At 53.5% G+C, this 25,529-nt stretch overlaps 8 protein-coding genes across 8 annotated transcripts; 1 reads left to right on the top strand and 7 right to left on the bottom strand.

The window, feature by feature from the left end:
* Positions 1 to 192: 192 nt before the first annotated feature.
* On the bottom strand, positions 193 to 1,946 carry BP01DRAFT_346874 (bifunctional AAA family ATPase chaperone/translocase BCS1). Its single transcript, XM_025573660.1, has 2 exons — positions 1,734 to 1,946; positions 193 to 1,650 (listed from the first exon to the last, which is right to left on the bottom strand). Exons 1-2 carry the CDS (start codon positions 1,932 to 1,934, stop codon positions 295 to 297), a joined length of 1,557 nt encoding a protein of 518 aa, XP_025428344.1. The 5' UTR covers positions 1,935 to 1,946; the 3' UTR covers positions 193 to 294.
* Positions 1,947 to 2,484: 538 nt separating this feature from the next.
* On the bottom strand, positions 2,485 to 7,317 carry BP01DRAFT_385470 (extracellular serine-threonine rich protein; the record flags this gene model as incomplete). The annotated part of the gene is made up of 3 exons (XM_025577598.1): positions 2,485 to 6,984; positions 7,033 to 7,206; positions 7,255 to 7,317. 3 exons carry the CDS (start codon positions 7,315 to 7,317, stop codon positions 2,485 to 2,487), a joined length of 4,737 nt encoding a protein of 1,578 aa, XP_025428343.1.
* A 2,273-nt stretch (positions 7,318 to 9,590) lies between these two features.
* Positions 9,591 to 12,067, bottom strand: BP01DRAFT_134674 (uncharacterized protein). The gene is made up of 2 exons (XM_025570505.1): positions 10,790 to 12,067; positions 9,591 to 10,736 (listed from the first exon to the last, which is right to left on the bottom strand). The coding sequence occupies exons 1-2, from the start codon at positions 11,829 to 11,831 to the stop codon at positions 9,760 to 9,762; spliced, it is 2,019 nt and encodes a 672-aa protein (XP_025428342.1). The 5' UTR covers positions 11,832 to 12,067; the 3' UTR covers positions 9,591 to 9,759.
* A 4,001-nt stretch (positions 12,068 to 16,068) lies between these two features.
* BP01DRAFT_134587 (uncharacterized protein) lies at positions 16,069 to 18,032 on the bottom strand. The gene is made up of 3 exons (XM_025570504.1): positions 17,442 to 18,032; positions 16,771 to 17,377; positions 16,069 to 16,700 (listed from the first exon to the last, which is right to left on the bottom strand). The coding sequence occupies exons 1-3, from the start codon at positions 17,871 to 17,873 to the stop codon at positions 16,306 to 16,308; spliced, it is 1,434 nt and encodes a 477-aa protein (XP_025428341.1). The 5' UTR covers positions 17,874 to 18,032; the 3' UTR covers positions 16,069 to 16,305.
* A 609-nt stretch (positions 18,033 to 18,641) lies between these two features.
* Positions 18,642 to 20,088, bottom strand: BP01DRAFT_303507 (NAD(P)/FAD-dependent oxidoreductase; the record flags this gene model as incomplete). The annotated part of the gene is made up of 2 exons (XM_025572123.1): positions 18,642 to 19,783; positions 19,908 to 20,088. The coding sequence occupies 2 exons, from the start codon at positions 20,086 to 20,088 to the stop codon at positions 18,642 to 18,644; spliced, it is 1,323 nt and encodes a 440-aa protein (XP_025428340.1).
* Positions 20,089 to 21,082: 994 nt separating this feature from the next.
* BP01DRAFT_303317 (uncharacterized protein) lies at positions 21,083 to 21,920 on the bottom strand (the record flags this gene model as incomplete). The annotated part of the gene is made up of 3 exons (XM_025572112.1): positions 21,083 to 21,512; positions 21,603 to 21,695; positions 21,772 to 21,920. Coding segments are annotated over 3 exons (672 nt in total), but the record flags the coding sequence as incomplete, so codon positions are not given.
* Positions 21,823 to 22,543, top strand: BP01DRAFT_134526 (uncharacterized protein). The gene has a single exon (XM_025570503.1). It carries the CDS (start codon positions 22,001 to 22,003, stop codon positions 22,415 to 22,417), a length of 417 nt encoding a protein of 138 aa, XP_025428338.1. The 5' UTR covers positions 21,823 to 22,000; the 3' UTR covers positions 22,418 to 22,543.
* A 472-nt stretch (positions 22,544 to 23,015) lies between these two features.
* Positions 23,016 to 25,011, bottom strand: BP01DRAFT_359446 (uncharacterized protein). Its single transcript, XM_025575686.1, has 5 exons — positions 24,760 to 25,011; positions 24,274 to 24,409; positions 23,949 to 24,126; positions 23,755 to 23,823; positions 23,016 to 23,688 (listed from the first exon to the last, which is right to left on the bottom strand). Exons 1-5 carry the CDS (start codon positions 24,776 to 24,778, stop codon positions 23,326 to 23,328), a joined length of 765 nt encoding a protein of 254 aa, XP_025428337.1. The 5' UTR covers positions 24,779 to 25,011; the 3' UTR covers positions 23,016 to 23,325.
* Positions 25,012 to 25,529: the final 518 nt, after the last annotated feature.

The raw sequence follows: 25,529 nt of genomic DNA, 5'->3' as shown, positions 1-25,529 counted from the left end.
TTCTGCGGTGGTGATTGGATGGAATTCCGAGGAGCTAATTGTTAGTATTCCGAGTCAAGAGGTATACGAAGATAAGTGAGGGAGAGACTCTCGTGGAAGGAAGTAGTCGAATAGTAGAGATCCAAGAGGAGGATGAAGCTGGCGGGGGAGAAAAGAAAGACTAAATGCAGCGTGACATCAGCGGTTCGATGGGACAAGATCAATTGCTGCCAATTGATTACTATGACTTATACATGAATCCGTGCTCAGTTCTAATTTACATACGACACAGTCTATAATCCACCTTCAACATCTTCAGCTGCTTGGATCCATAGCTTCAGCATGGACCCGAAACATAAGTCCTTCGGCCATAGCAATGGCGCCTTCCATGTTGCCCTTGTTGTAGAGGAACAAGCCCTGCAAAGCGGCAGCACTGGTGCTCCGCGACAGATCTGCTTTCTCTCCATGCTCGTCCTCAATAAGCCCCAGCTCTTGCAGCCGGTCGAGGAATGCCTGGCGGTAGCGGCCGCTGTGTTCCAGCTCCCCATAGAACCGATCCCACAAACGACCGACCTGATAGCGAGTGACCTCACCCAGACGGACAGTCATGTCCACGCGGCCCGGTCTCACCAGGGCCTCATCCAGCCGTTCGACGTGGTTGGTAGTCAAAAAAATGATGCGTTCCTCGGCACTTGCCACTCCATCCAATGCATTGAGCAACCCCGAAAACGTCACATTGGCCCCGCGATACCCGTCCTCATCGGTCTGCGTCCGACGGTTGGAGAAGGCCGCGTCCACATCCTCCAGCAAGACGAGCGTGCGGTTGGGAAGAATAGTCAGCAGATGGTTCAGCCGATCATCGGTCAAACCACGTTCGCTCAGATTCAAAATGGCAATGTCATAGTCCAGCTCCCCAGCCAACGCCTGGATGAAGGAGCTTTTGCCCGTACCAGGAGGCCCGTAAAGCAGATATCCCCGTCGGTAAGGGATGCCACGGTCCTGGTACCACTTCGAGCTCGCGGTGAAGTCCTTGACATCCGCCACGATCCGTTCCTTGACCCCCTCGTCGAGGATCACGGACTCTAACGGTCGCTTGGTCCGCGGCTTCCCGAATGGTTTCCACTCCGTGCCCCAGCTGTTGTAGATGGTTGTCTTGCCCTCGTGCGCCTGGACCGCATACGCGTGCGCCTCCCGGAAGATCTCCTCAAAAACGTGGCGGTGGGCGTAGAGCGTTGTCAGGGTGATCGTCTCCCACGGCTGCCCAGTCTTCAAGTCCACCGACTTGGACTCGCGCATCCGATTGACAAAGATGAACGCATTGTGATATCTCAGCACGTGGTGCCCCATACCAGGGACCAGCGCGAATTGAGCGTGAATGGCGCCGTTGGTGTGTTCGACTTTCTGCGTTTGGATGGAGAGGTGGCGCGTGCCCGGGGTCAGTTTCCGGAGGAGCGATTCCATGAAGCCAGACCTGCTGGCCGCCGCGGCGCGAGTCGGGGTGATCTGGGCACTTTGGTATAGGGTCATCCAGTGCAGAAACCACGGGTACGACTCGTCCTTGACGCTGATTTCGACGTCAACGAGCATGCGCCGGCGGAGAAGCGCGGCGCCATGGCGGAGTCCCTTTTGCGCTAGACTTGCAGCGGCTCCTAGACCGGCGAGACCGAAGCCCTAGTGTTTGCCCGGTGCAGTGTTAGATTTTTAACCGTTCTCATTTTAAAGTAGAAAGTAGCAGGATCGCATTCGATGCTCACCGCTGTGAAGAAAGGATTGCTGGTAAGCTGCGAGAGAAGCCCGGCATCGCTTGAGGACTGGCCCGCCGCCTGCATCGCATCTTTGCGTTGCTGCGCGATCACCTCGCCAGGCGACGGCAGCCCTGGCGTGCTAGACGATCCATTGGGGTCCATACCAAGAGATGAACAATCAGCCTGCACCGCCACCGCCGGATCATTCATGACTTCTTGAAGTCGGCGATGGAGCTGTTAATTCCGAGTCGACGGAGTTATGACGGGCCGACTGGTCCATGCACCTCCAGACTGGTCGCTATCGTCCCCCGTAGATCTCTCTTGGTATCCGGACTTGTGCCGACCTTTCGCCGAGATTTGGTTTTCAGCTGTATAAGGGTGTATGTAGTATTGCATCTGAGTTGGGAGTGCAGTCACGTCTATGACTGTGGCTCGTGAGGAAGTAGGAAAAGGGGATATCTTACTTATCTACTCATGGGTATCCGGTTAGAAATGATTGCTATAGATATGCCGTCTGCATTAATTCGCATTAATTCTTTTCATGGCCCCTTGGAGAAGAAGTCATATCGACCTATGTATTATGATGGAACCTAAAAGAGAACTAAATTACATTCAATCGTTCTTGAAGACCTGTCTCCCTTTCAAACCGAAAAGGGCACTTGACGAAAGACCATTGAAGCGAACAGACAAGAGAATTCCGGCAAACGCTGCGCACCTCAAACTAAGAGAAATTCTGAAAAAACAAGACCACCGAACTATCTCACCACAATCCTAAGACTGTAGCAACAGCAACTGCTAGCCACCACGTCCAGGATACACCCAGCGTCACGCCGGTGTTCGACCACAAGGGCGTGTAGCTCGGCGATGGGGTCGGAGTTGGTGTCGGGCTGCCCGAGCGCGACGCCCAGGCTGATGAGGACAGGAGCCAGGGGTTCGGCAGCCGAGTCGAGCTTACCCCTGGGACCAGGCCGATACTTGTCTGCGAGCTGGCTGTCGCAGTCGTAAAGACGACCTGCGGCACGGTCACCGTCCAGGTAGAGTAGGTGATTGTGGTGCAGGGAACAGACGGCGCAACAGCGGGTCCGCTGGTCAGCTTAGCAGTGTTGCCTGAGTGAGAGGCTTGGCCACTGATAGGAGCAACGGCACTGGGGACAGGGGTTGGGCCTAGGGTGATGCTGGACGGAATATTGGTGACGATGCCAGGATTTTGGGGGACATAGGCCGCACAGATGCCGGTGAAGCATGAGAGACCAGCTTGAACTTCTGATGCGGACGAACCCCATGCTTGGACGCACTCGATCACCTTCTTGGTGAATTTCGCCGCGGGGCAGTAGCAGCTTGTATCCGTGTTGGAGGTGCACTTCGGCACCAGCTCGAACCAGGTGTTGATACACTTAGGGACCACGCTAGGACAAGCGGCAGATGGCACCGGCGAGGATACGCCAGTGACAGGAGCAACGCCTGTTGGGATAACAATCGTCTTTGCGATGGTTGATGTTGCAACCATCGTGATTGTGGACACAGTGCTGGAGATCGAGGTAATTGGCTGTCCCGCGGAGGTGACTACCGTCGTTACGGGGCATGTCGTCACAGTCTGCCATGTCACAACGGTGGTGACGCTCTCAACAGATGTTACAGGAGCGACAGCGGTTGGAGCGGCCGAGCATCTGGGACAAATCGTCGAGACAGAGGTCAGAACAACAGTCGAAATTGTGCTGGTAACTGAAGTAACAGGGACACCGCCTGAGGTGACGACCGTGGTTACTGGACATGTGGTCAAGGTTTCCCATGTAACGAGTGTAGTCGTGCTCTCGAGCTCGGAGGATACCGGAGAGACTCCAGTGGGACCAGCGGAACCACCAGACGCTATGACCGTTGTCACGGTGGGAGCAGCTGCTGTTGTGCTGTCGGATTGAGAAGAAACAGGCAAGACGCCTGAGGGACCTGTAGGACCGGAAGGAGCACCAGGCGATGTAGTCACAATCACAGTAGGAACACCGGCTGTTGGCACCGAGGGGGTACCAGGGACGACAGTTGTCTGAGTCGAGAAAACACCAGAAACAACGATTGTTGATGCCGAAGGGCCGCCTGGAATGACAGTGGTCGGGACAGAGGGCACACTAACTGCAACAGATGTTACGATGGTTGAAACCGAGGTCAGAGTCACCGTTGAGATAGTACTTGTGACCGATGTGACAGGAACTCCACTTGACGTGATTACCGTCGTGACCGGGCAAGTAGTCAAAGTCTCCCAAGTGACCACCGTTGTCGTGCTCCGCACCTCAGAGGAAATAGGCGAAACATCCGACGGTACTGGCGTGGGGGCAATGCATCGGGTGCAAATTGTTGAGGTGGACGTGATATACACGGTCGACTCACTAGAGCCCACTGACGTGGACACACTCCCGCCTGCTGAGATAGTAGTCGTCACAGGGCTAGTAGAAACTGAGGTAATTGTAACGACTGTAGTGCTATCAGCACTTGAGAGAGCCGACGAAACGGGGCCCGAGGTGACAGGGGCCACACCGGAGGGAGCTGTGGTAGGTGCGATACACTTAGTACAGATAGTTGACACCGATGTGATAGTGACAGTCGACTCCGTGGATCCCACTGAGGTAGAGACAGTTCCGCCAGCGGAGATTGTCGTAGTCACCGGGCTAATGGACACTGACGTGACTGTGACAAGCGTAGTCTTGTCCACACTTGAAGTGGTCGCTTCAACTGGACCGGATGTGACAGGAGCCACAGAGGAAGGAAGTGTGGTCGCAACACATCTGGTACAGATGGTTGAGACTGAGGTGAGCGTGACCGTCGAGACGGTAGTGCCTACAGATGTGCTTACGGATCCACCTTCTGAGACTGTTGAAGTCACAGGACAGGTGGTGACAGTGACGTAAGTGACCACAGTAGTCTTGTCCACGCTAGTAACAGGGACAGAGCCTGATGGAACGGGCCCTGATGGAGCGGAACCCGTTGAGATCGGTCCTGAAGTGACAGGCGCAACACCCGAGGGAAGGGTTGTCGCGACACATCTGGTACAGATAGTCGAGGTTGAAGTGAGCGTGACAGTAGAAACAGTGGTTCCTACTGAAGTTGACACGGAACCCCCTTCAGAAACGGTCGATGTCACCGGACAAGTAGTCACTGTGGTGTATGTGACAACAGTAGTCTTATCCACGCTGGTAATAGGAACAGAACCTGTTGGAGCGGGTCCTGTTGGAACGGGTGCGGATGAGATAGGACCAGACGGCGAGGGACCAGACGATGCAGGCCCCGATGAGACCGGAGCCACGGAAGATGGAAGAGGCAGCGTGAGCGACGTGGCAACCGAAGTGAGAAGCGAAGTCGGCGTCACGGTAGGAGTCGACGACGAGACCGAGGTGGGAGCAATACACCTCGTACAAATCGTCGAAGTAGACGTCAGCGTGACGGTCGAAACCGTGGTGCCCACCGAAGTGCTCACAGAGCCACCCTCGGAAACTGTGGCTGTCACTGGGCACGTAGTTAGCGTAACATAGGTCACCACTGTTGTTTTATCCACACTCGAAATGGGCGCGCTTGGACCTGGGGTGTTGGCAGGAGCGGATGAGATAGCACCCGAGGAAATGGGTGCCACACCTGATGGGACAGTGGTACTTGGGGCGATGCATTTGGTGCAGATGGTAGAGGTTGAGGTCATAGTCACGGTAGACAGCGTAGTGCCCACTGAAGTGGTCAGCTTGCCGCTTACGGTTCCGGTAGAAGTGACCGGGCAGCTTGTCACTGTCACCCAGGTAATCACTGTGGTCTCATCAACACTTGAAGCAGGAGCACTAGGTCCAGGCGTGTTGACAGGAGCTGACGAGACAGGGCCTGAAGAAATGGGTGCCACGCCTGAGGGGACACTGGTTGGAGCAATGCATTTGGTGCAGATGGTAGAGGTTGAGGTCATGGTCACGGTAGACAGCGTAGTGCCCACTGAAGTGGTCAGCTTGCCGCTTACGGTTCCGGTGGAAGTGACCGGGCAGCTTGTCACTGTCACCCAGGTAATCACTGTGGTCTCATCAACGCTTGAAGCAGGAGCACTAGGTCCAGGCGTGTTGACAGGAGCTGACGAGACAGGGCCTGAAGAAATAGGTGCCACGCCTGAGGGTACACTGGTTGGAGTAATGCATCTAGTACAGATAGTCGACGTTGAGGTCATGGTCACAGTGGAAAGCGTAGTGCCCACCGAAGTAGTTAACTGGCCGCTCACCGTTCCCGTGGAGGTGACCGGGCAGCTTGTCACAGTGACCCAGGTAATAACGGTGACCCTGTCCACAGCTGGAGCAGAGGGGCTAGGCCCCGGCGTGATGACAGGTAGAGGTCCGCTGGTGGTACTGTGCGTATGGATCAAGTGAGAAGAAGGCAATTCCACAGGGGAGCTTCCCGACGGCACGCTGATAGAAGATGTGAGACTAGTTGTGCTGCTAGACGTGGCACTTGGGACGATCTCGTCAGAGGATGTGAAGCTGCGGACCGCGCTGCTAGACGATGTGGCACCTGGCGTAGTCTTGCCGGAAGATGTATCGGTCGGGACAGTCTCACTGGAAGACGTATCGGTAGGGACAACGACGCTAGAGTCCACGCTGCTGGTGGAGGTGAGATCTGGAACGTCAGGGACGCTCTCCGTCGAAGACTCAGCTGCAGAGGTCTCAGTGACAGAATGAACAGCAGTCGAGACAGGAATCGTTGATGTGACCACTGTGGTGGAGTCTGCCGGACAATCAGTCACCGATGGGCCACAGCTAGTGATCACAATTTCACTCGTGATATAGAATGTCGAGGTCGTTAGCTTGTTGTCAGGCGCCTCCGGGGCAGGGGTCACAGCAGCTGCAGGAGTAGTCCGGTGGTCCTTACGAATGAGCTGCACGGAGTGGGCTCTTGCCTGCAGCGACGACGCAGCTCCGGGAGCATTGGTTGACGTCTTACCAGAAGAGCAGTCGAATCCAATTTTGTACACGCTCAACAAGCTGGCGTCAACTTGGGCATCCTCGGCCAATTGAAAGCTGATCGAGATGGCACCGCCACACTGGTCATTAGTGACAAGGGTTCCATTGACAGAGGCAGAAACAAAATCGTTGCACTTAGTGCCGTCGGCCATGCCATAAACGATGCGGATGCCCGTGTCGCGAGAAGAGGCCAGTTGAAGGTCACTGACGGAGAAGTCTTTGTCCTTTGATGCAGAGATCTTGGGAGCCGAAGAGGTGTCCTTGGTGAGCTTGCCAACGATGGATTTGGCCTGACCCAGTTAGCCAGCAGTTCTCATACTCGTCGAAGATGTGCTTACGCTGGAAGCAGTGCTGAAGTTGTTGCTCACGGAGAAGCCGGAGAACTCGAACCCTTCATAGGTCGGAGAGGTACCGACAGCCAGGTCGGACCAGTCGAACCCTGCTTGCTGCTTCGTAAAACAGGTGGTCTCGGTGTTGTCGGGGCTACTGAAGCTCTCATCGGTGTCCCACCACTACGAATATCAGCCGATATTGGAGGAAACCGAAGCAGAGAGACTTACCAGGCTTGAGGCCCGTGACAATGCGACGAGAGACAGCAGAGAGACAGAGGCTTTGACCCTCATGGTAATGAGATGCGGGAAGCGATTTAGCGAATGTAGAGTATTATGCTGCGACGTAGGAACAGCGAGAACTGATTATGGACTTGACTTTTCAAGGTGTCATATGACGGGGACAGTAAGGACAAGAAAGAAGATGATGTCGAGGCGACAGAGAGTGACTCGCGAGAGCAATGAACGAGGTTGAACGAGTGTTAGTAGGAGTCAGTTGTAACGAATGTCTCGATGTCCAGCCACGAGCAATGAACACCCACAACAATGGGAGGGACTAAATAGCAACACTATTATAGAGGGCGAAGAAAATAGAAAGAAAGCAGCGACCCACCCCCTCAAAGAGGGCGTTGGATCACTTAAATCACTTAAATCTATAACACCAGGATGCTGCAACAGGGGGGTAAACCCATAAAAAGCAACAAAAGGTGCCTGGACAAGACCTTCCCCCACCCCCCACCCAACAAAAAGCCCATTCATTCACTGTCCGGGAAGTCTTGCAAACAAGCGTGGTTGGCTAATATTTTTATTCTGTGTCTGTACAGAGTCAGGCAGTTGGTGACACAAAGAGCCAATCCGATGTGGAGGCGCCGACTGTTCCGCTAGCGCAGGAACATACTGAAGGACCCTGACGAGGATTGGAATAGTGCGAGGGGAGGCGCGAAGTCAGTCACCGGCATCGCCAATCACGGTCGAGCAGAGGCCGTTACCGAAGCTGATCTCCAGCGAAGGCGCAGGTCCTGGTGGAGGGTGAGGTCATTGTCTTGAACAATCAAAGAGGAGGATGGCGGAGAGCAGTCTTGCAGTAGGCAACGACTGCTGCCCTCTTCATATTAGTCATGTTTGAGAAGACAATGCCCATGGGTTTCACTGCATTCCTGGAGCATCATGTTCCTGCCAAATATTCGCGAATGCGAAATGTCAAGCATTGAGAGAGAGAAGGAAGCAGAGGCAATGGAGGATGGAAGTCGTCGAGGGGCGGTCGACAGGTCGACAGCGTAACTACTCCGTACTGCAACCAACGTCACACCACACCACCACATCAACAAACCTCAGCTTCCAACCACCCACAATTCAGCAAGAGAAAGAAAAAGCCCAATTTGCTCATCTGTAACCAAACCACCATCCTGCAGAACCACCCCGCTATAAGCTCACCCTGCAGCAAACGGGCGCTTCGCTGCAAACGTGCCCCTGCACCTGGGCGCCTATTCTCTTCACCCCCCCAACTCCAATCAGAAACAGTATACGGCTTTCACCACTATTTGAGACTTATATACCCTCCCCCACATACCTGCTCATTGGTGGAAATCGAATCTCAGTGTCGAGACATAACCGCCGAACGAACACATGCCGATCGCTGCGGCTTAGCGCCTTCATTTGAATAGATGAAGAAGCTAGCTTACAACAACTGACAATGAAAACAGATGATCAAGTCTAGGAGAAGACAATGCTGATGACACTGTCTCAGATACTAGGGACGTACTACCTCGCCATCCAACTCTCTAATAAACATGTGAGACACACTGTACTCAGAAACACAAAAAACAAAACAACCCATCGCGGCCCGACAGCCAGCCGTCCTACACCTTGTCGAGGAGCGCATCCACCGAGAGTCCTAGTGGATGCGGTCATTGCTGCGCTTTGTCGGAGGATACAGCCTCCCTTGTTGGATGTGCGGGGAAATTGGGAAGCGGATTCGTCATGTCTCTGCCGGGCTTGTCTCCAATATATATACCCTACAACCTACCAGACTCAAGCATTCCACAACATGCGCCGGATACGTCGCACGATGATCGGGGCCTGCTACTCGATCCAGCTGCAATACCTCCGACCAACCTAGTTGCGGCTTGCAGAGGGTAGTATCCCTCTGTATTCCCCGCTGCTAAACAGTCCGAGACACGCAGTCGGGTAGGCACCGTCGGAGCAATCGAGAAGTCGACCCCATCGAGCGTAACAGCATAGTGTGGTAATGAGTAATACTCCGTTCTTGCCAATAGAGAGAATCAATAAGTGATCCTGATAAATTTCATTGGATAGTTGGCTGGGATATGGAAAAACGCCGGAACATCACACATCATAAAGAGAAATTGAAACGCATAGCAGAAGATAATATGAGATTTCACTTAATTCGCCGCAACAAGGTATATCCGTTTCAGAACTCCGTGAAAAGTCATCATCAAGGCGAGCTTGGGGTCATGGGGTAAGCACCCGTTCTAGACCATGGGAGGGGATCGACTGTTTCGGGCAGAATATGCACTTCGCGTACCTTTCTAGGCTTTTGTCAAAGAAAGCTTTTGTCAAATGAGTCTCTCTTGTAAATATCAACACTTTTTGTATCCATGTACAATTATTCGTATCGTTTAGTGGTTTTCAGTTCAGCAAGGGCTACCACTTTAAAGCGGCCGACCTAAGATCTGTACAACAAAGGTCATAGAAGGTTTTCCACAGTCACAGTCCTTAAAAGGGAAGCTGACTGCGGCGGTGGGCATCCATCAATTTTCGTCGGACGGCCTCCCCGCCGTTATACCCATTGGGTTTGCGTTTACGCGTCGAGGCTCGCTGGTCTGCATTACGTGCATGTCTAAACACACTGGCAGGGCGAGACGGTGAATTGGCCGGCATGAACTCACGATGCTGGGGTAGGCGCAGCAGGGCTTGATACCGGTTGTGATTGCGGCGGAATGCCGTTACAATGCCTCGATCCAGGTGATTCAAGAACCGCTCTGCGCTGCTGGCCTGGTGGGTCTCACCGGCCCGGCTCGGGGTGGGCGTGCCGCTGCCAGCATGCTTGGACTGAATTGCCATGGGGGACATGAGTGTTTCTTCCTCAAACACCTTGTCCATCTCGTCCTCAGATGACCCGTGGCCAAAGTCGATAAAGTCCTCAACGTTCAGAGCTGACTCTGGGTCGTCCTCATCGTCGTCTTCAAAGGAACTGTCGATGGCAAAGTCACGAGACGGGTAAAAAGCCTCGGGAGGTCCCATCACCTGGCCACCTGGAGCGATGTCATTGCCAAGCGCCGTCATCATCAGGTTGGCACTGGATGCTAGCATCGGGCTCATATCGAGGTGACCGGGAGATGCCAGGGCATCGGTGTCGCTTTCATCAATGAGGTGCATGGTGGTGGCACGGGGACTGTTATGAGCCGTACCACAAACGCTATTGGTAGCAGATTCCAGCCAGTCATGCCGCGACGAGGCATAGGCGGGGATGATGACCAGGTGCTTGCCGGTGCAATCAACAAGCGCCACCGGTTTATGAGGGTCCGCGACGAAGGTACCCATAATGGGCCCGCGGCGCCGACTCACAGGCTCGGGCTTTTCTTCAGCCGGGGGTGCAACAGAAGCGGATGAATCGCGACGGAGTATAGATCTGGGGTGGGTGATAGTTGCGGGAGGGGGAAGGTCTTCATCTGTGGTTTCGCCATCATCGGCTTCAGAAGTGTCAGCAAACGTCGTTTTGGAAGATCCCAAGCATTCTGCATACTCTCGTAGCCGCTCGACTCCGACACCTCGGAAACAGCATCGGACTCCACGTGATAGATATTTGAATGTCCATAGTCAGAGTCTGCGAACATCTCTTCCGACTGGCGGCGCTGGCGCGGATAATTCTCTGTGTCGCTCTCGATCATGCGACGCAGCTGGGGATCAAGGCTGTCCTGCTGGAGGAAATCACTCGGGATCTCGTCTTCAGTGTGAGAATCACTGTCGGTGGACGAATCAGAATCTTCTTCGAAGTGCACCCGGCGGGGCATGGGTGTTTCGACGGCAGTCTCGCTGGCCATTTCATCGCCAAATGTCTCCATGGCGCTATAGAGCTGTTCCTCGTCGAAGAAGGAGGCAGCCGAGAGGAGCATGTGATCGTCAAAGACATTGGGGCCGGCCCAGTCACTGGCGTCTGTCGCGGAGGTGGTGGTCAAGATGGACTCAACGGCATGCTCATCCTCGGATTCTACGATCAACAATTCTTCGAGTTTTTCAACGTCTTTGTCCTCCTCGTCTTCTCCGTCACTGATATAGTCAACAGCAGCATAGATGTCGTCCGAGTTCTCCTCGTCCGAATCGTCATCGTCATCGTCATCGTCATCGTCATCGTATTCCTCCTCATCACTGCTTCGCTGGGCATCATAGCCGTCGTCATCTTCGAATTTCATCTTCTTGGTCCGCTTGGCAGACTTCATGCCCGTCTTATGAGACCGATCGCGACGATTATAAGACGGGCCGCGAACAGCCGGCTGTTCTTCTTCGTCGTCGGCATCATCATCATCCGAATCATCCTCCTCCTCTTCGTCGGTGAGCTCCCCGATGGACGACACAGACGAGACACTGGACACTGACATGATGGATGCCCTGCGTTTCCGATCCATGCCCAAAGAACCAAGAGCGACGCCTTTGTTCGAGGTGCGAGGGGAGCGACCCGTCAGGGTGTGTTCGAGGGAGTGAGTGGAGGGACGACGGCTGGGATTGCGCTGGACAGCCTTTGCGGCAGTCTGGGAAGGCCGCTTGGGCGAATGGGTGGAGGGAGGCATTGAGGTGGTGTGGTCCGGAAAGGATATGACAGTGAGTTGGTAGGTTGAGGATGTATCACGCCCTGTTTTGAACTTGGCACGAGCGAGTGTTGACCTTGGTAGGCTGATGGATCGTCAAAGTTTGCTATCCGCGGGGAATGAATCAATTGCGTCAGACTCTTCGAAGGCGGAATCAGGGCCGGGATTGTCGTGATGGATGAGGCGGGTCTCGACCGTCAAGTGGTGCAGGCGTACGATAGGAAGAAGGTGATAGTCGTTACTTCGTCCGAGCAAAGGTGAAAAAGAGATGGTAGGGATCCGGGGAACGGAAGGGAGGAGGATAAGCAACGATAACAGCAAAGACTTTTCGAATTCGCCAAAGCACCTCAGCGTCCAGAAGGGGAACGTCAAAAGTGCTTCTCGTATGAGTGTAGTGATAGGCAATTCCGACGCTGGGAATTGGAATGGTGCGTCGAAAGAGGAACAGATAGTCGTCAAGTTCGATGAGAGATAGTCGGAGCTGCTAGGACTGGGAAGCATGGAAGAGGCAGCCGTGCTTCCCAGCGGAGAAATTTACAGCTCAACGAAGGCCATCCTGGCGCGGTACACTTGACGATATCTGGATAGTATAGTAAAGAAGAAAGGGTTAAAATGGAGGGGTTTGGTGGGGTGGTGGTGGGCTGGTAGAAGTGGAAAGAATCTGCAGATGGGCAGAGGGAGGAAAGAAGGGAAGAAGAAGAAGAAGAAGAAGCAGGATGAGGGGTGGAAGTACTAATTGGGGGGGGGATGTTTGGTGAAGGGGGAGGGGGGGGTGTAGGGGAGGAGAGGGAAAAGAGCGGCCGGGCTTACGGGCAGTACAGGCAACGGCATACACTATTACTAGTAGATAGTAGTACCCCGTCGAGTCCGCATTCACTGGGGGGACTCGATTTCAACTCTGATGCTCTTCAATCCGCCGAGGCGGCGGTACGGGGTGATACGGTAAGTAGCGGATTACAGAACCAGAACAGCCTCGGACAGGCTGAGGCGGACCAAATTTTCCAGTCACGGTGGGGTATTGACCGGCTGGTCGCAGTTGTTCAGCTTGTCATTGGTTAGGAGCCACTAAAGCATGCATGGCCATTGGCGGACAGGTGTTCACCGCATCTTTTTTCTTTTCCTGTTTCATTCTAGTCTCTGCTATTGTTTTTTTTTTCTTCTCTTTTTTTTTTTTTCAACTGAATTTTGCCTGCATTCACTCCTCCCCCACTCCAATAGTAGCTTGCATTGCTGGCTGGTCGTCGACTAAGCAAGCGGGTCTCCCATCAACTCGAAATGAAGCCAGCGGAGAGTTAAAAACGGTCCAATGCGACGGGGCCTGAGACCTCAGGCATGAAAGAGGCAACATCCTTGTCTCACAGTCACCGAACGTGGGATGACAGGAAGAGGTTGGAACTCAGCAGGAAACAAGACTTCGCCGAGTCGATGGACAGTCAGTCCGAAAGTGAGATAGAGAGATGATAGCATCGGAGCATGTGATGGATTATTGTCTGTTGGGTACCTGAAACTGCAGATGGTGACCGGCAGTCGATTGAACGGTCGTCGTGCTCGAGGGCGTGAGACGACCAGGGGTTGCTAGTGTCCAGGAAATGCTAAATCAGTGGTGCTTTTTCTTGATTCAGGTGCCATCTAGATTAGTTCTATGACTATTGAATGGTTGTGTCAACCTGATGACTTGGCCCGCTCCCCTCTCTCCCGGTCGAACCGGGTTCCAGAATACTAATAATGAGCTTGCGGAGGGAGTCACCAGGAGACAGGAGAAGAACAATGACTCATACAACAACTGATTGCTCATGATTTGTTGACAGTCACTTTGTTTGTTGCACCTATCGAGTGGGATAACTATTGTCTTTTGAAAATGCCATGGTACGGAGTTAACTCCCTACGAGTAGTAACTACCACCAGTAGTCAAATACACCGAAACAACCATGCACCAACCCTTGTCGAGTCGAGACAGTCGATTGGATCCAGGCAGGAATGCAGATCTCTTGCGATCGTCTTTGCTCGGGATGTAGCAGACAACCCCCAGGGAAATGGGATAAAATTCCGACATCCTGGCATGAACCTCAAGCCATTTCCACGAGTCAGTTATTAAAGTTCAGTTATACTGTAAGGATGACTTCAGAAACGGACAACATGTTGGACCGTGCTTCCTCTCTATCAACCTCTTCATGCACAGTGACACACTCCCCCCTTTTTCCCTTCTCAACCCCGCCTTACTCCGTCCCCAGCTCAAGCAGGTGGGATATCCGATCGACTCATCACAAAAGACCATGAAACCATCCCTTCACGTCTACACGAGATTGCCGCCAGTCGAGAAGCATTCAAACCGTACTTCCAACCTGGATGCCAGATGGACACTGGCCTCCATCTCAGAGATTGGCCGAGCCTCAGACTGAACGGCTAGTCTAGACTACTCTGGGGTTAGTGTGGGCTGGAAGGGGAAAGGTGCCGCCTTGCTGCCCCTGCAATTCGAATCCTTCAAAACAACTGGTGGGTGGTCTTGTTGTCCCTGTCGGGGTAACTGAGTAGGCCTAAAAAAAAGCTGAGGTCAGTGTTTACGGAGTACTAACATACTCCTCATTGTACTTGTACTTGTTCTTGTAGCTTGAGTCCTCCCATAGTGGTCTTTCAGGTGGTCGACTACCGCGTTATCCAGAGTACATTCATGCAGATTTCTAGATCTGGAGACGCTGCAAGTCTCTGTATACCTACCACAGGATATTTCCCCCATCGTGACAATCTCCACCTGCGCCGCCAGGGAAAGACATGGATCAAACCACACCTCAACCTCCCAGCAGTTGCTATACCTCATAATGAATAAACCGTATGACCAAAGCCCCATCCCCATTCCCCCCAATTCGACCAATCCTCCACGATACTCGTAAATGAAAGAAGATCACTGCGGACTGGAAATCCCAGATCCTAACCCTTCCGGGTATGGATGACTGGATATAAACATCTCTCGCTCCGCGCTCCACTGCGGTGGCAATTTACGTAGTCATCATCATCACCACCACCACCTCAACCCACAGCAAGATGCGGTAGTAAGAACAGATTCCCTTCAGATCATGTGGTATGACGAACAGAGGGACGTAAAAAAAAAAACAAATCTCCTTAGGCATGGGCAGCCTGGGCCCTGTGGCATACTTACATGCATCGCGCATGGTGCATGTACATGTGATTGGTTAGAAAGGAGCGGTAAGGGGATGATGGATGGGATGGACAGCTGGCTCAGTGGTAGTAGGTGGTAGGTAAGTGGGATAGTGATTGAACTCGAAGATTCCTTCGTCAATTACTACTGGATCTCTCTCTCTCTCTCGCTCTCGCTTGCTCACTCTTCTGAAGCAATGGATGCCAAAGTACTGTACTCCGGAGAAGGGGCAAACTCGGGCGGTTGGCCCATGATTTGAACAGATCAGGCAGTCTCCACCCCTAGAGGCCACATGGACCAGAATAGATCGAGAGTCAGTCAGTATGGAGGAGTAAGTAAGTTGTCAAACCTGCAGAGCACCCCTCGAACCCCAAGTCCCTCCAAACGAGCAGTCCCAGCCAAAGTACTCAACATACATCAGATCCTTCCATCCTCATTCCATGCCCCTTGTTTCTGATTTTGCGAGTATAAACCGACAAACAGTAAATAACATTACCATACCGGTAATACCACCTAGTCGGGACCCTCCCAAAGTCACCCGCTTTCAGAATCAATAGTGGAGAGAGCAGTGACTACCACGTATTAACGTAGTACTAAGCGATCGGCCACCGCCACCAAACCACAGAGCCCCATTGGCCAATGCGGACGACCTTTTTTTGTCCTTTGCTGCATGGCAATTGGACTGAAACGGGAACGGGACTGTCTGCACCCCGCAATCCCAATCTCAATTTCAATCTCAATCCCAATCAGTGTCAATGACTGAGCGAGGGTTGGTTTGTTCCGTCTTAGGACTGCCTTATAGACCCGTCTCTCTTCATGGAGAATCATTAAAGTTATGTGCTACCATCATATCTCTCATGTAACGAAAGAAATAAGAGTGGAGTTGAAATTGAGGTTGAAACAAACGTAGTAATACTTCAAAATGTCGACAGATGACCATCTATCAGGGGCAGAGCTGCAACTGGTGGAAACCCTTGGGCATTGTTCGTAGTTCGTAGTTCTCGTGGCTCTCGCAAAACCAGAATTGCCACCCGGAGACAAGTCGCCCGCTCGACTCGGAGCCTTCGCCCGCTCCGTTGCGCAACCGCGGATCATTCCATCTTTTTCGGGACCCAAACGACCCAATGGACAAAGCAAAGAAAAGGCCAGGTGGCCAGCAATCGACATGATAACCATGAAACGAAACTCCAACATAATCAAAAGACGTGATGGTATCGAACGCATATTCAAGCAGATCTCCCCACTTCCTCCCCCCTCACTAGTACCCGCATTCTCTCTTGATACAGAAGACGCATGGCCATATCAGGTCCCAGGATATGGTTCTATCTTCGGCGTGGTTGGTTTCTGCTCGGACCGGGTCCAAATCGATAGTCGGGACTTGGCCCTTTTAGGTTTTGCCGACTCATCGGGAGTCTCATTCTCCTGATTCTTCTGCGGACCGTCATCTGACACGGGGGGGCTGGCTGCTGCTGCTGTAAGACGCGCATGCTGTGCCTCCTCAATCCCTTGCCGGAGCTCCGCGACAGATGCTCCTTGCGGCGCCGTAGTGGTCAATGTCTCCGTGGTGCGAATTTGCTCGTGCTCCGCAGAGTTCTCGTCGTTCAACTTGCCAATTTCTTCTTCCGTCACCAAACGCTCATTCTCCAGACGAACCTCACGGCCGCGCTTGTGACAATACCAAAGGACAAACAGAAGTACTGCGGATTTGTCAGCTTGCTGTTTGTTTTACATAGAGTACAGAATGCAAAAGGCAGGCAGGCAGCTTACTGGTCAGAGCCAACGACCATAGCACATTGAGCCCCAGGACAGCCGGGAACCGGGCGCGGAGGAACGCCACGATCGAGCGCAACATCCCGACCAGCGCGGCCGGCTTGCCTACCAGCTCCTTCAAGCTCGGCACCTTGATCCCCATCTTGTTGGCAGCCGCGGCCGCCTTGCCCACGTTCTCAACACTAAGGCCGCTCTGGCTGGCCTTGGCGGTGGCCGCCGCAAGGACCTCCGGTGCCAGAGTCTCGGTCCACTTCTCGGGGAGCTTCTGGATCAGTTTCTGGACGAAACCGGGCAGCTGGGAATAGGTGCTCTGTAGCTGCTTGTTCCCGTTGGTGAGCAGCATCTCGAGGTCGTGGTAGGCGGTGGGCACGCCGTTGACGAGATCCTTGAAGATCAGGGTGAACTTGCGCAACAGCTCGCGCGTTTCGTTGCTCATCGAGAATACGCGGTTGTTCTCCGCTGCCAGGTTCAGCCTCTCCAGAATCTCTGTCATGTCTTCCTTTTCCTGCTCGGCCTCGTCTTTGTCTGTCTCGGTGGGGGGCTGCTGGGCCTCGCTGAGCTTGTTGTTGTCGTCCTGGGGGGACGCCTTTACGGTTCCGTTTTCCTAAGAGGACATGCAGAGTCAGCCTTCACCTGATCCACACCACCCCTGATGTGGATTTATGAACCTTTTTCAAAACCGTACTTCGTCTGCGCAGCCAATTCCACGGACCCTTCTTCGCCGGTGGCGGCGAAGTAGAAACTTCAGGCTTGGGTGTCTCTGGGGCAGCAGCACTAGCAGTACTCTTCTTCCGGTCCGTTGTAGACTCCCTAGCTTTCCGTTCCTCCTCTCCCAGCTCTCTCCCATATTCCTCCACCGGCGACACCGGCGATTGCGACGGGGGTGGCTGAACTCCTGTCTCCAGTGGCGAAACAGGCGAGAGTTGGGGATCCGATCCGACCGATCGCGAGGTAGATTGGTCGCCTGCGGAGTCTTCCATGATTTCTCGTAGAAAGTTCTCATCCTCGGCGGTCAGGACTGGGTCATGGGGTTGTGGCTGTTGTGGCTGTTGTTGTTGTTGTCGGAAGGAGGCCCGCCTCCAGGTCTTGAACTGCTGCATATTGGTGCTTCTCACATACCCCGTTCTCTATTTTGATGCTACGTCAAGAGACAAGAGATTCCTCCTGATATCTGTGGAAGAAGAAAATTTGATGCGCAACACAAATGGCAAGTAGATGCGGAGAAGAGAGCCGTTAACAAAACGGACCACGGATGCTGAGTGGGTAACAAGTTTCCCCACTTATGTGTTTAGATGACGGGAGACTTTCAAAATCCAAATGTCTTTCGGGTTGTTCTTAAGTAGGACAGAATACTGTATGTGAGGAGAATTTTTGCGAGGCAAAATGTCTTGCTAAACGCGCCACTCAGGAATCTGGGGATGAAGAGTACTGGGCATGGGGGGCGTGGTGATGATATCACCTGCTTCGAGGACCGCGTCACATGCAAGAATGCAGGGGAGGGGGAAGAACCCTGCACGTGCCACGCCACCGCCACAGTAAGCACCGCCACGATGCATGATCTGTGCGCAGATGTGGTCTGTGCTTCTGGGGTTTATACTGCACGGACCAGTCCGCGTTCCCCGTCCCTGCTCATGCACTACGCAGTACTCGGTACACTCTTAAGTACTGCGTGTAGTACACAGAATGGACAATTGATAGGATCAATTGTGGCGGATATAATTTACCTTGGGGGAAAAGCCTCCGGACCCCCTTTTCTTGCCAGCCTCCTGGATACATCCCACCCTAGTATATTCTAGTAGATGTAAAAGCATACCCTGGGAAGACCCCCCCCCCCTCCCCCCTCCGGATCCCTTCCTTTCAGTTTCCCATTAAATCTCCCCGATATTCGTCCACCCCTGGACCTCCCCAAAATCCATCACCCTATACTCCCCCCCAAACCGCCCTAGTGTATCCTCCCAATCCCTACCCACCGCCGCCTCCGCCCTCCACCGCACCACCTCCGCCAGCCTCCCCTCCAACCGCCCCTCCATGCGATCCACCACGAACCCCCCAATCGACGGGATATGCGCGAACCCCCTCCCCGAAGCCCCCACCGCCAGCACCAACGACTTATACTCAGGATGCACATCGATCAAGAAATTGCGATCCACCGTATCCGCGCACCAGCAGATCCGTGCAAACGCCAGCGGCCGCTCCGCCAGCTGCGGCATCGTCGCGCGCAGCAGGCCGCGGATGCGTTCCTCCGCCTCCACCGGAATCTGGTGGCGCGCGAAGGGAACGCTCCGCCGCTCCCCGCTCACCGGATCACGCACCCAGTTACAATACCCCGGATGCTCGTCGCAGATCTTCAGCTCGTGCCGGTCTGCGTCCGGCTCCATGAAGAACCCCTGGTCTGCATTAAACAGTACGGGGAGGTTGCGATATTGCGCTGCTTCGGCGGCGGTCAGTCGGATGTGCGCGAGGGTCCAGGCCGTGGGCCGGAGCTGGTTCTTGAAGTCGAGGAAGTGGTCCGCGTTGGCGCCCGCGGCCAGGATGACGCGGTCGGCGTGGTGGTGGGTTCCATCGGCGGTTTCCACGCCGATGACGTCGGGAGGGGCCGAGGGGGTCGTCGCTGAGGAGGGAGGGGAGAAGAGGAGGCGCACGACTTTGCCCTCCGGATCGCCGCCGATGAACCGCACCCCCAGGCGCTGCGCTTCCGTGATGGCGGCTAGCAGTGCGTGGCGCGCGTGCACCCATCCCGCCCCGCGCTGCTTCCAGTACCCCTTCCACCCCTGCAGTGGTCCAGTGAGGACTCCTGAGGGAAAGGCTTGTCGAAAGTCGTCCGGGGTGTTCAGCTCGATCACCGCGTCGCCAGGCCGGTCGCGGCGGTGAATGTGTTTGAGCGCCTCGGGCGAGACGGCCGAGGTGATGGCGCCGGTCTCGTGGAAATGGGGCTGGAAGACGGGGTCGTGGCGGAAGCCGTGGCTGAGCGCCGCGAAGAAGGTCCGGTTGGCGTAGTCTGGGTCGTCGTCTGCGGGGGGTGGCACTGGGTGGATGTTATTGGGGTGCGGGTAGGGTGAAAGCGGATAGGCAGGGATTAGGTAGTCGTTATTTTGGGTACGGTCAAATCAAACTGGACAGGTTCTACGGACAACGCAAGCAGGAAGACTCACTGAACGAGACAATCTTGTTCACGTCGTTGCCAGCGGATATCGCTGAGGGCTGAGGATACGCATCGAGCACAGTGACGTTGGTGTATCCCCGTCGCGCCAGGTGAAGCGCCGTCGAAGCACCCCAGGTACCTGCTCCGACAATCAAGATGGATGCATCCTGCATGCTGGTGCTAGTGCCGTTGGTGTCGTCCATCGAAGGCAAAGGGTCGATCTGGATGTGGACAGAAACAGGAGGACCGGCTGTCTCTGGATGTAGGGTTGGAGCACGCATCTTGCCATGCTCTGGGATGGCAGCGTTGTGGAAGAGCCAAAGGACCCATTGGAGAATTTATAGGTGTCTCATGCACATCGACCCTGGAGATAAGTTGCAAGTCAAGGAGCAAATCACATCATATCTGATGCCGATGATAAGAACGTAGCTCGGTGGTTGGCGGCGCCGTTAGTGGTTAGTGCTCCGACCTTCGCTTGGACCTTCCGGTAGATCTGGGGTAGTCCTCTTTTATGCTCCGAGACGGAATTGTAGAAGGCAATAAGGGTGTTTAGGCATGGATTCAAGCTTTATTCCCCTATTTCCACCGTCTGCTAATGTAGCAATTTGAGCATCAAGCCAGAATCATCTGAACGTAACCCATTCACTCAAGAGATGGACCAAAATTGTCACACACACATATTGGTTAGTATCCCTTCAAAAGCTCACATCACAGTCTGTTTATATCCGAACGACATAATAGTGAGAAAACACGCATCACAAAAGCAGAACAGAACAGGTCGCTGTGAGGATAGAATTAGAAACATAATCTCAAGCTCACGAGTCAGCTCTCTCAAATCAATCTTATAGAACGATTAATCGGGGAGATAGATATGCTTATAGTGCAATGCTGAAAGTTCACCAGCCAAACCTCAGGAGAAGACAAATATAGGATCTCATATCAGCAGGATCCCTGCATTTGTTTTCTGGATTTTTCTTTTCGCTGGAACATGTTTGTGCATGTGTTTTCCTGCGATCAAGCCGCGCGTGCAACTCAGTAGATGAATTGAAGAACTGTAAAGCCAGTAGAACCCGCGTGACAAGCCTATCAACCCGCAGTCACCCCGGGCTTAATTACCGAATAATCCTAACCATCAGCACACCCGATCTACAACTTCTTGAAAGCCGGCTATGCAAAACTCACCTCAGCCAACTTCACCCTCTCCTCCAAATCATCCACATGATTACACATAGCGACAAACAAATCAAAAAAGAACGGATGGCCCCGCTCCATCTCCAACTGCATGGTCCCGCTGGCCTTGAACACCGCCCGCGACCGGATGATCATCGCCAGATACCGCGCGCGCAGCCGGTCCTCCGACTCGGGCGTATGCTCGTAGGTGAAGCGCGCGGAGCGCAGGATCACATCTACAGGGACCCCAACCCTCAGACCCTGCTTGCGCAAGGCCAGACGCTTGAGGCCCTCGGGAAGCCCGTAGTGCTCGGCGGCGCAGTAGATGGCCGTGTCGCGGAGGATGAGCCCCGCGCGATGGTGGTAGAAGGTTGCAGTGGGGGAAGTGTTGGGGCCGGGAGCCAGGGGATCATCACTAGCATACGTGCTGTGGTGACAAGTTGGGGCTGGAGTGTTTTCCTCTGGAATCGAATGCAGTCCGTCGGTGTTCTTCTCGCCCTCCTCCTCGAGGTACCACCCAGGAGATTCAGGACCTTCCCTGCGTAGGAGGCGCGGGTAGTAGTCGCCCTTGTAAAGGAACTCGAGGATGCAGGAGACGATTTCTGGGTCCCTGCGCGCTATCAGCAGTTTGTCACGGGAAAGCGCCGGTGGTTGCAAGGCGCTTCGCAGAGAAAGGAAGTGCATACTCGTCTGGTAGAGCCACCACTTTGTTCAAGTTGTTCTCGATCAACTGATCCTCAAGTACAGCATCAAAGAAAGTAGCCCGGGCGAGTACATCTTCGTGGGCAACAAAGAGACGATGGTCGGGACCGACAATTAAGCTGACAACAGGGCTCACGAGAGGACTATACACTCGGGAATCAGATTAGCTTGCACGGGCGGAGACGCAGCGACGCAAGGAGGACAAGCAAGGAGATGCTAATGAACAATAGCACACCCGTCCAATCCAGACACAGCATCGAGATGAGTCCCCCGCACGTCCACTGCAACTACGAAGCCACCCCCAAGAAAAACACATCAAAGAAACGATCCCAACTCATCAAGCAAAGTAGCGGCATAGAGGCAAAAAAGAGACCATCTACCTTGAAAGCGGCGGCCCTTCCATCCCCTCCGCCTTCTCTGCCTCCTCCTTTCTCTCTCTCTCCACCTGCACCCCATGCATCGCCTTCGCCTTCGCCTTCCCACCCATTTTTCTCGCCACAGACGATCGAGCAGACTTCTGAACCCCGCGGTTCTTCACCAGCAAAGACGAAGAGCGATTCCTACCGGCCCTACGGGCCATCGTGCTTCTACCACCCGGATCCATCCACTGGACCAGGAATGAGACGATAGACATGAAGATATTAGTGCAGAAGATGAGTGTCAGAAGAAGAAGAAGAAGAAGAAGAAGAAGAAGAAGAAGAGAAGAAGAAAGACGCTTAGACACTCCAGGAACAAACAAATGAGTGGAGTGGATCACAATGCAGGAAAGGACAGGAATGACGCTACCGCCGCTGGGTCATGCACAGAGGGTCGCATGAACAAGAGGAGCGAGTCTCGGAAGCTGGATCACACAAGCACTTGCACAGGCATTCCTTTCGCAGCTAGCAGCCTTCACGGGAGGTGGTCCTGCGAAGAAGAGAGCGCGAAAGGGACTGGTACCAGGTCTTGTGGGGTCTAGCTTGCGCGTACGGTCTTCTACAGTTGAGTAGAGAACCGATAGCGGAACGTTCGACTCGGGGGAGCGTGAAGGAGAAAGGGAAGAAAGAAGAGAGAAGAAGATCAGGGAAGAAGATCGTAAAGTGAGGTGGTGGTGGTGGGGATCATGTGATGGTGAGCGGCTGATCGATCAATCATTCGTGCTTGATTAGTGGCCATGATTGTCAGTAGGTACTACTACCGGGTAGTTGACTTGCATGATACAAGCCAGCTTGGCAGTCTAGGCTAGAAGGTGTGAAATGCTCATTACGTTATGTGTACAACCTAGGATACCAATGAATGCATATCCATGATAGCCTCGAAATTCTCGCCCTCATCTTAGACGTTCGTCCTCAAGTACACCTACCTCCCCCACGCCATACCATAAGAACATACCTGCAAGCATGCAAATACATAAAGCCCCCATACATACAAACGATAACAGGAAATCGCTCCCGAACTACCATGACAATGTAAAGCATACTATTGGCAGAAGACACTGTGCACAAGGTCAAAGACGCTTGACAGAAGCAGCAGCTCGTCATGGATGCAGGGCACCACAATCAGGCAGCCTTCTTCCGGCCACGCTTGGGCTTCTCCCCATCATCGGCAGCAGCGGCCTTGGTCGGTTTCTTTGCAGCGCTCTTCTTAGTGGCAGCAGGCGCCTCGGCAGCGGCCTTGGACGTTGCTTGACGGCTGCGCTTGGAAGTCTTCGGCTTGGCCGCTTCCTCGTCATCGGAGACAGGCTTGGACTGAGTGCTCTTTTTCGACCGCTTAGCCTTGGGAGCTTCTTCTAGCTGCTCACCGTCGCCGTCAGCTTCCGCCTCGGCTTTGGGCTCTTTCTTGGGCTGGGCACGACTGCGCTTTTTGCTCTTGGGAGTAGGCTCCTGCTCTTCGTCCTCCTCGTCCTCCTCTTCATCCTTAGCCTTATACACGTCAGCATCAATATCTCAGCTCGGGCCACAAACTCAGGGATACTCAGAAAATCTCACCTTGGCTGCAGTTTCCTTGGGAGCCTTCTTGCGGAACCCTCTCTGACCAGGGCGATTGAACTCGACATCCTGTCCACAATAAAAAGTTAGGTTTTCCGCACACAGACACACACGGCCCATTTCATAGCACCCCCAGCCCCCAGTCGAAACAACAAGAGAGGAAATCCAAATAAGGAAGAAGAAGCAATACTCACACCCCTCCAATCCGCATCATCCACATGACCCTGCTCCAATGCCCGACGAACCTTCTCCTGATTCTCCTCCGAGAGCTCATCAAATCCATCCAGCGCCGAGTAGTCCGTCGCATCCCCACCACTCAGCTCCTCAATAGCTTCCTTTAGGTTCTCAATGACCACCGGAGTGACACAGCCCCTGATGGACGTAAAAGAAAAAAAAGCGGAAAGGGTTAGTCACGAAAGTCCTTTTCTCTCTACAAGCCCACTTCCACGCGGAGAACGCAACAAGACAAGAACGCAATTCGCGCCGCATAACACCAACTGGGACGGGATCACAACTCACCAATGACGCCATCTATAGCTTTGAAAGCCGCCAGTGTCGACCCAGCTGCCATGACGGAGCTCGCCCTTGGCGATCTTGACTTTGGCGTCTTTGCATTCTTTGTTCTGGCAGCCGGCACGGCCGGTGCTGGCTTCGTCTGAATGTGGGGTGTTAGGTTATGTGATTCAAGGTGTGTAATCGTGCGGGGGAAGAGTCATGACATGACAAAGGCTGAAACAAGGGCAAAAAGGAAGATAGCATGAAGCAAAAGCGTATGATGAGAGCAAAAGATTCGGAGGACTGGGCAGTTGTCGGCTGGCATGGTGATGGTGGTTGGATAGCATGGGCCAACAAGAATGATGCAACCCGGCTGGCTGATAGCAAGTCCTTTTTCTCCTACTGCGTACTCCTCATCGCGGTGCGGGGTATGACGAGTGTGCAAAAGACCAGAACTTGACATAACCTCAAAGGGCACAAAAGATACCTTATTCGATGAAAAGAACTTACCCAAGCGATATGCGCCCATTTGCGCAGCAGTGCAGTGACGACGGTGTTAGTTACGTACGGCAAGTGCTGGCGTGGTTTCGACACGAGTCGGAAGCTGGCTGGATTTGCTGCAGCCAAGGTCAAACCCCAACAACTGGCTTGATGGCAAAAATCAGAGAGTATGAGAAGGGGGAGAAATAGAAGGAAAAGTATCACTGCAAAGGAGGGAATTCGAAGACGAAGCTATTAGAGAGGACTTGTGGAGAAGGAAAAAGAGAGTGAAGGGGAGGAAGAGCCACACACACACAACGGAACCCGCCAAAGACCAGTCCCGCAAGTGCTTCGTCTCGCCGCCTCGCTGCTTTGTGACTCTCCATGTCTGTAGCGCCATTGGGGTTTAGTTCGCTTCTCATTTAGTAATGTACTCGAATGCTATCTTACAATCTTTGACATATCCGTCTGTTCTAATTAGTGCGAGTTGTATCTACTATCGACTATTGTTCTAGGTCCCGGTCGCGGCAGTCGCTTTTCTGAGATGAGAATACTTCGACTCACAGATTCAGAATGTTGCCAAAATGAGCAAATCTAAAGGCTCGCAATGGCATGTACCGTCTAGTCCGAACTACTTCGGCTTCTAGGTGTCAAATTCGGTGCAAAGTCCAAACATGCCTGTTCATTCATCAATGCTGCCTATCCGGTGCCTATTTCTTCCATTGTTGCCTAACAAACAGTTACCGACACGACTCGTACATACATCCAATCCTACATACCAACAAGAGAGATTATTCAAG

The sequence above is a fragment of the Aspergillus saccharolyticus genome (assembly GCF_003184585.1).
Source record: "Aspergillus saccharolyticus JOP 1030-1 unplaced genomic scaffold BP01scaffold_35, whole genome shotgun sequence".
Lineage (NCBI taxonomy): Eukaryota > Fungi > Ascomycota > Eurotiomycetes > Eurotiales > Aspergillaceae > Aspergillus > Aspergillus saccharolyticus.
This window is presented reverse-complemented; position numbering and strand designations above follow the sequence as displayed.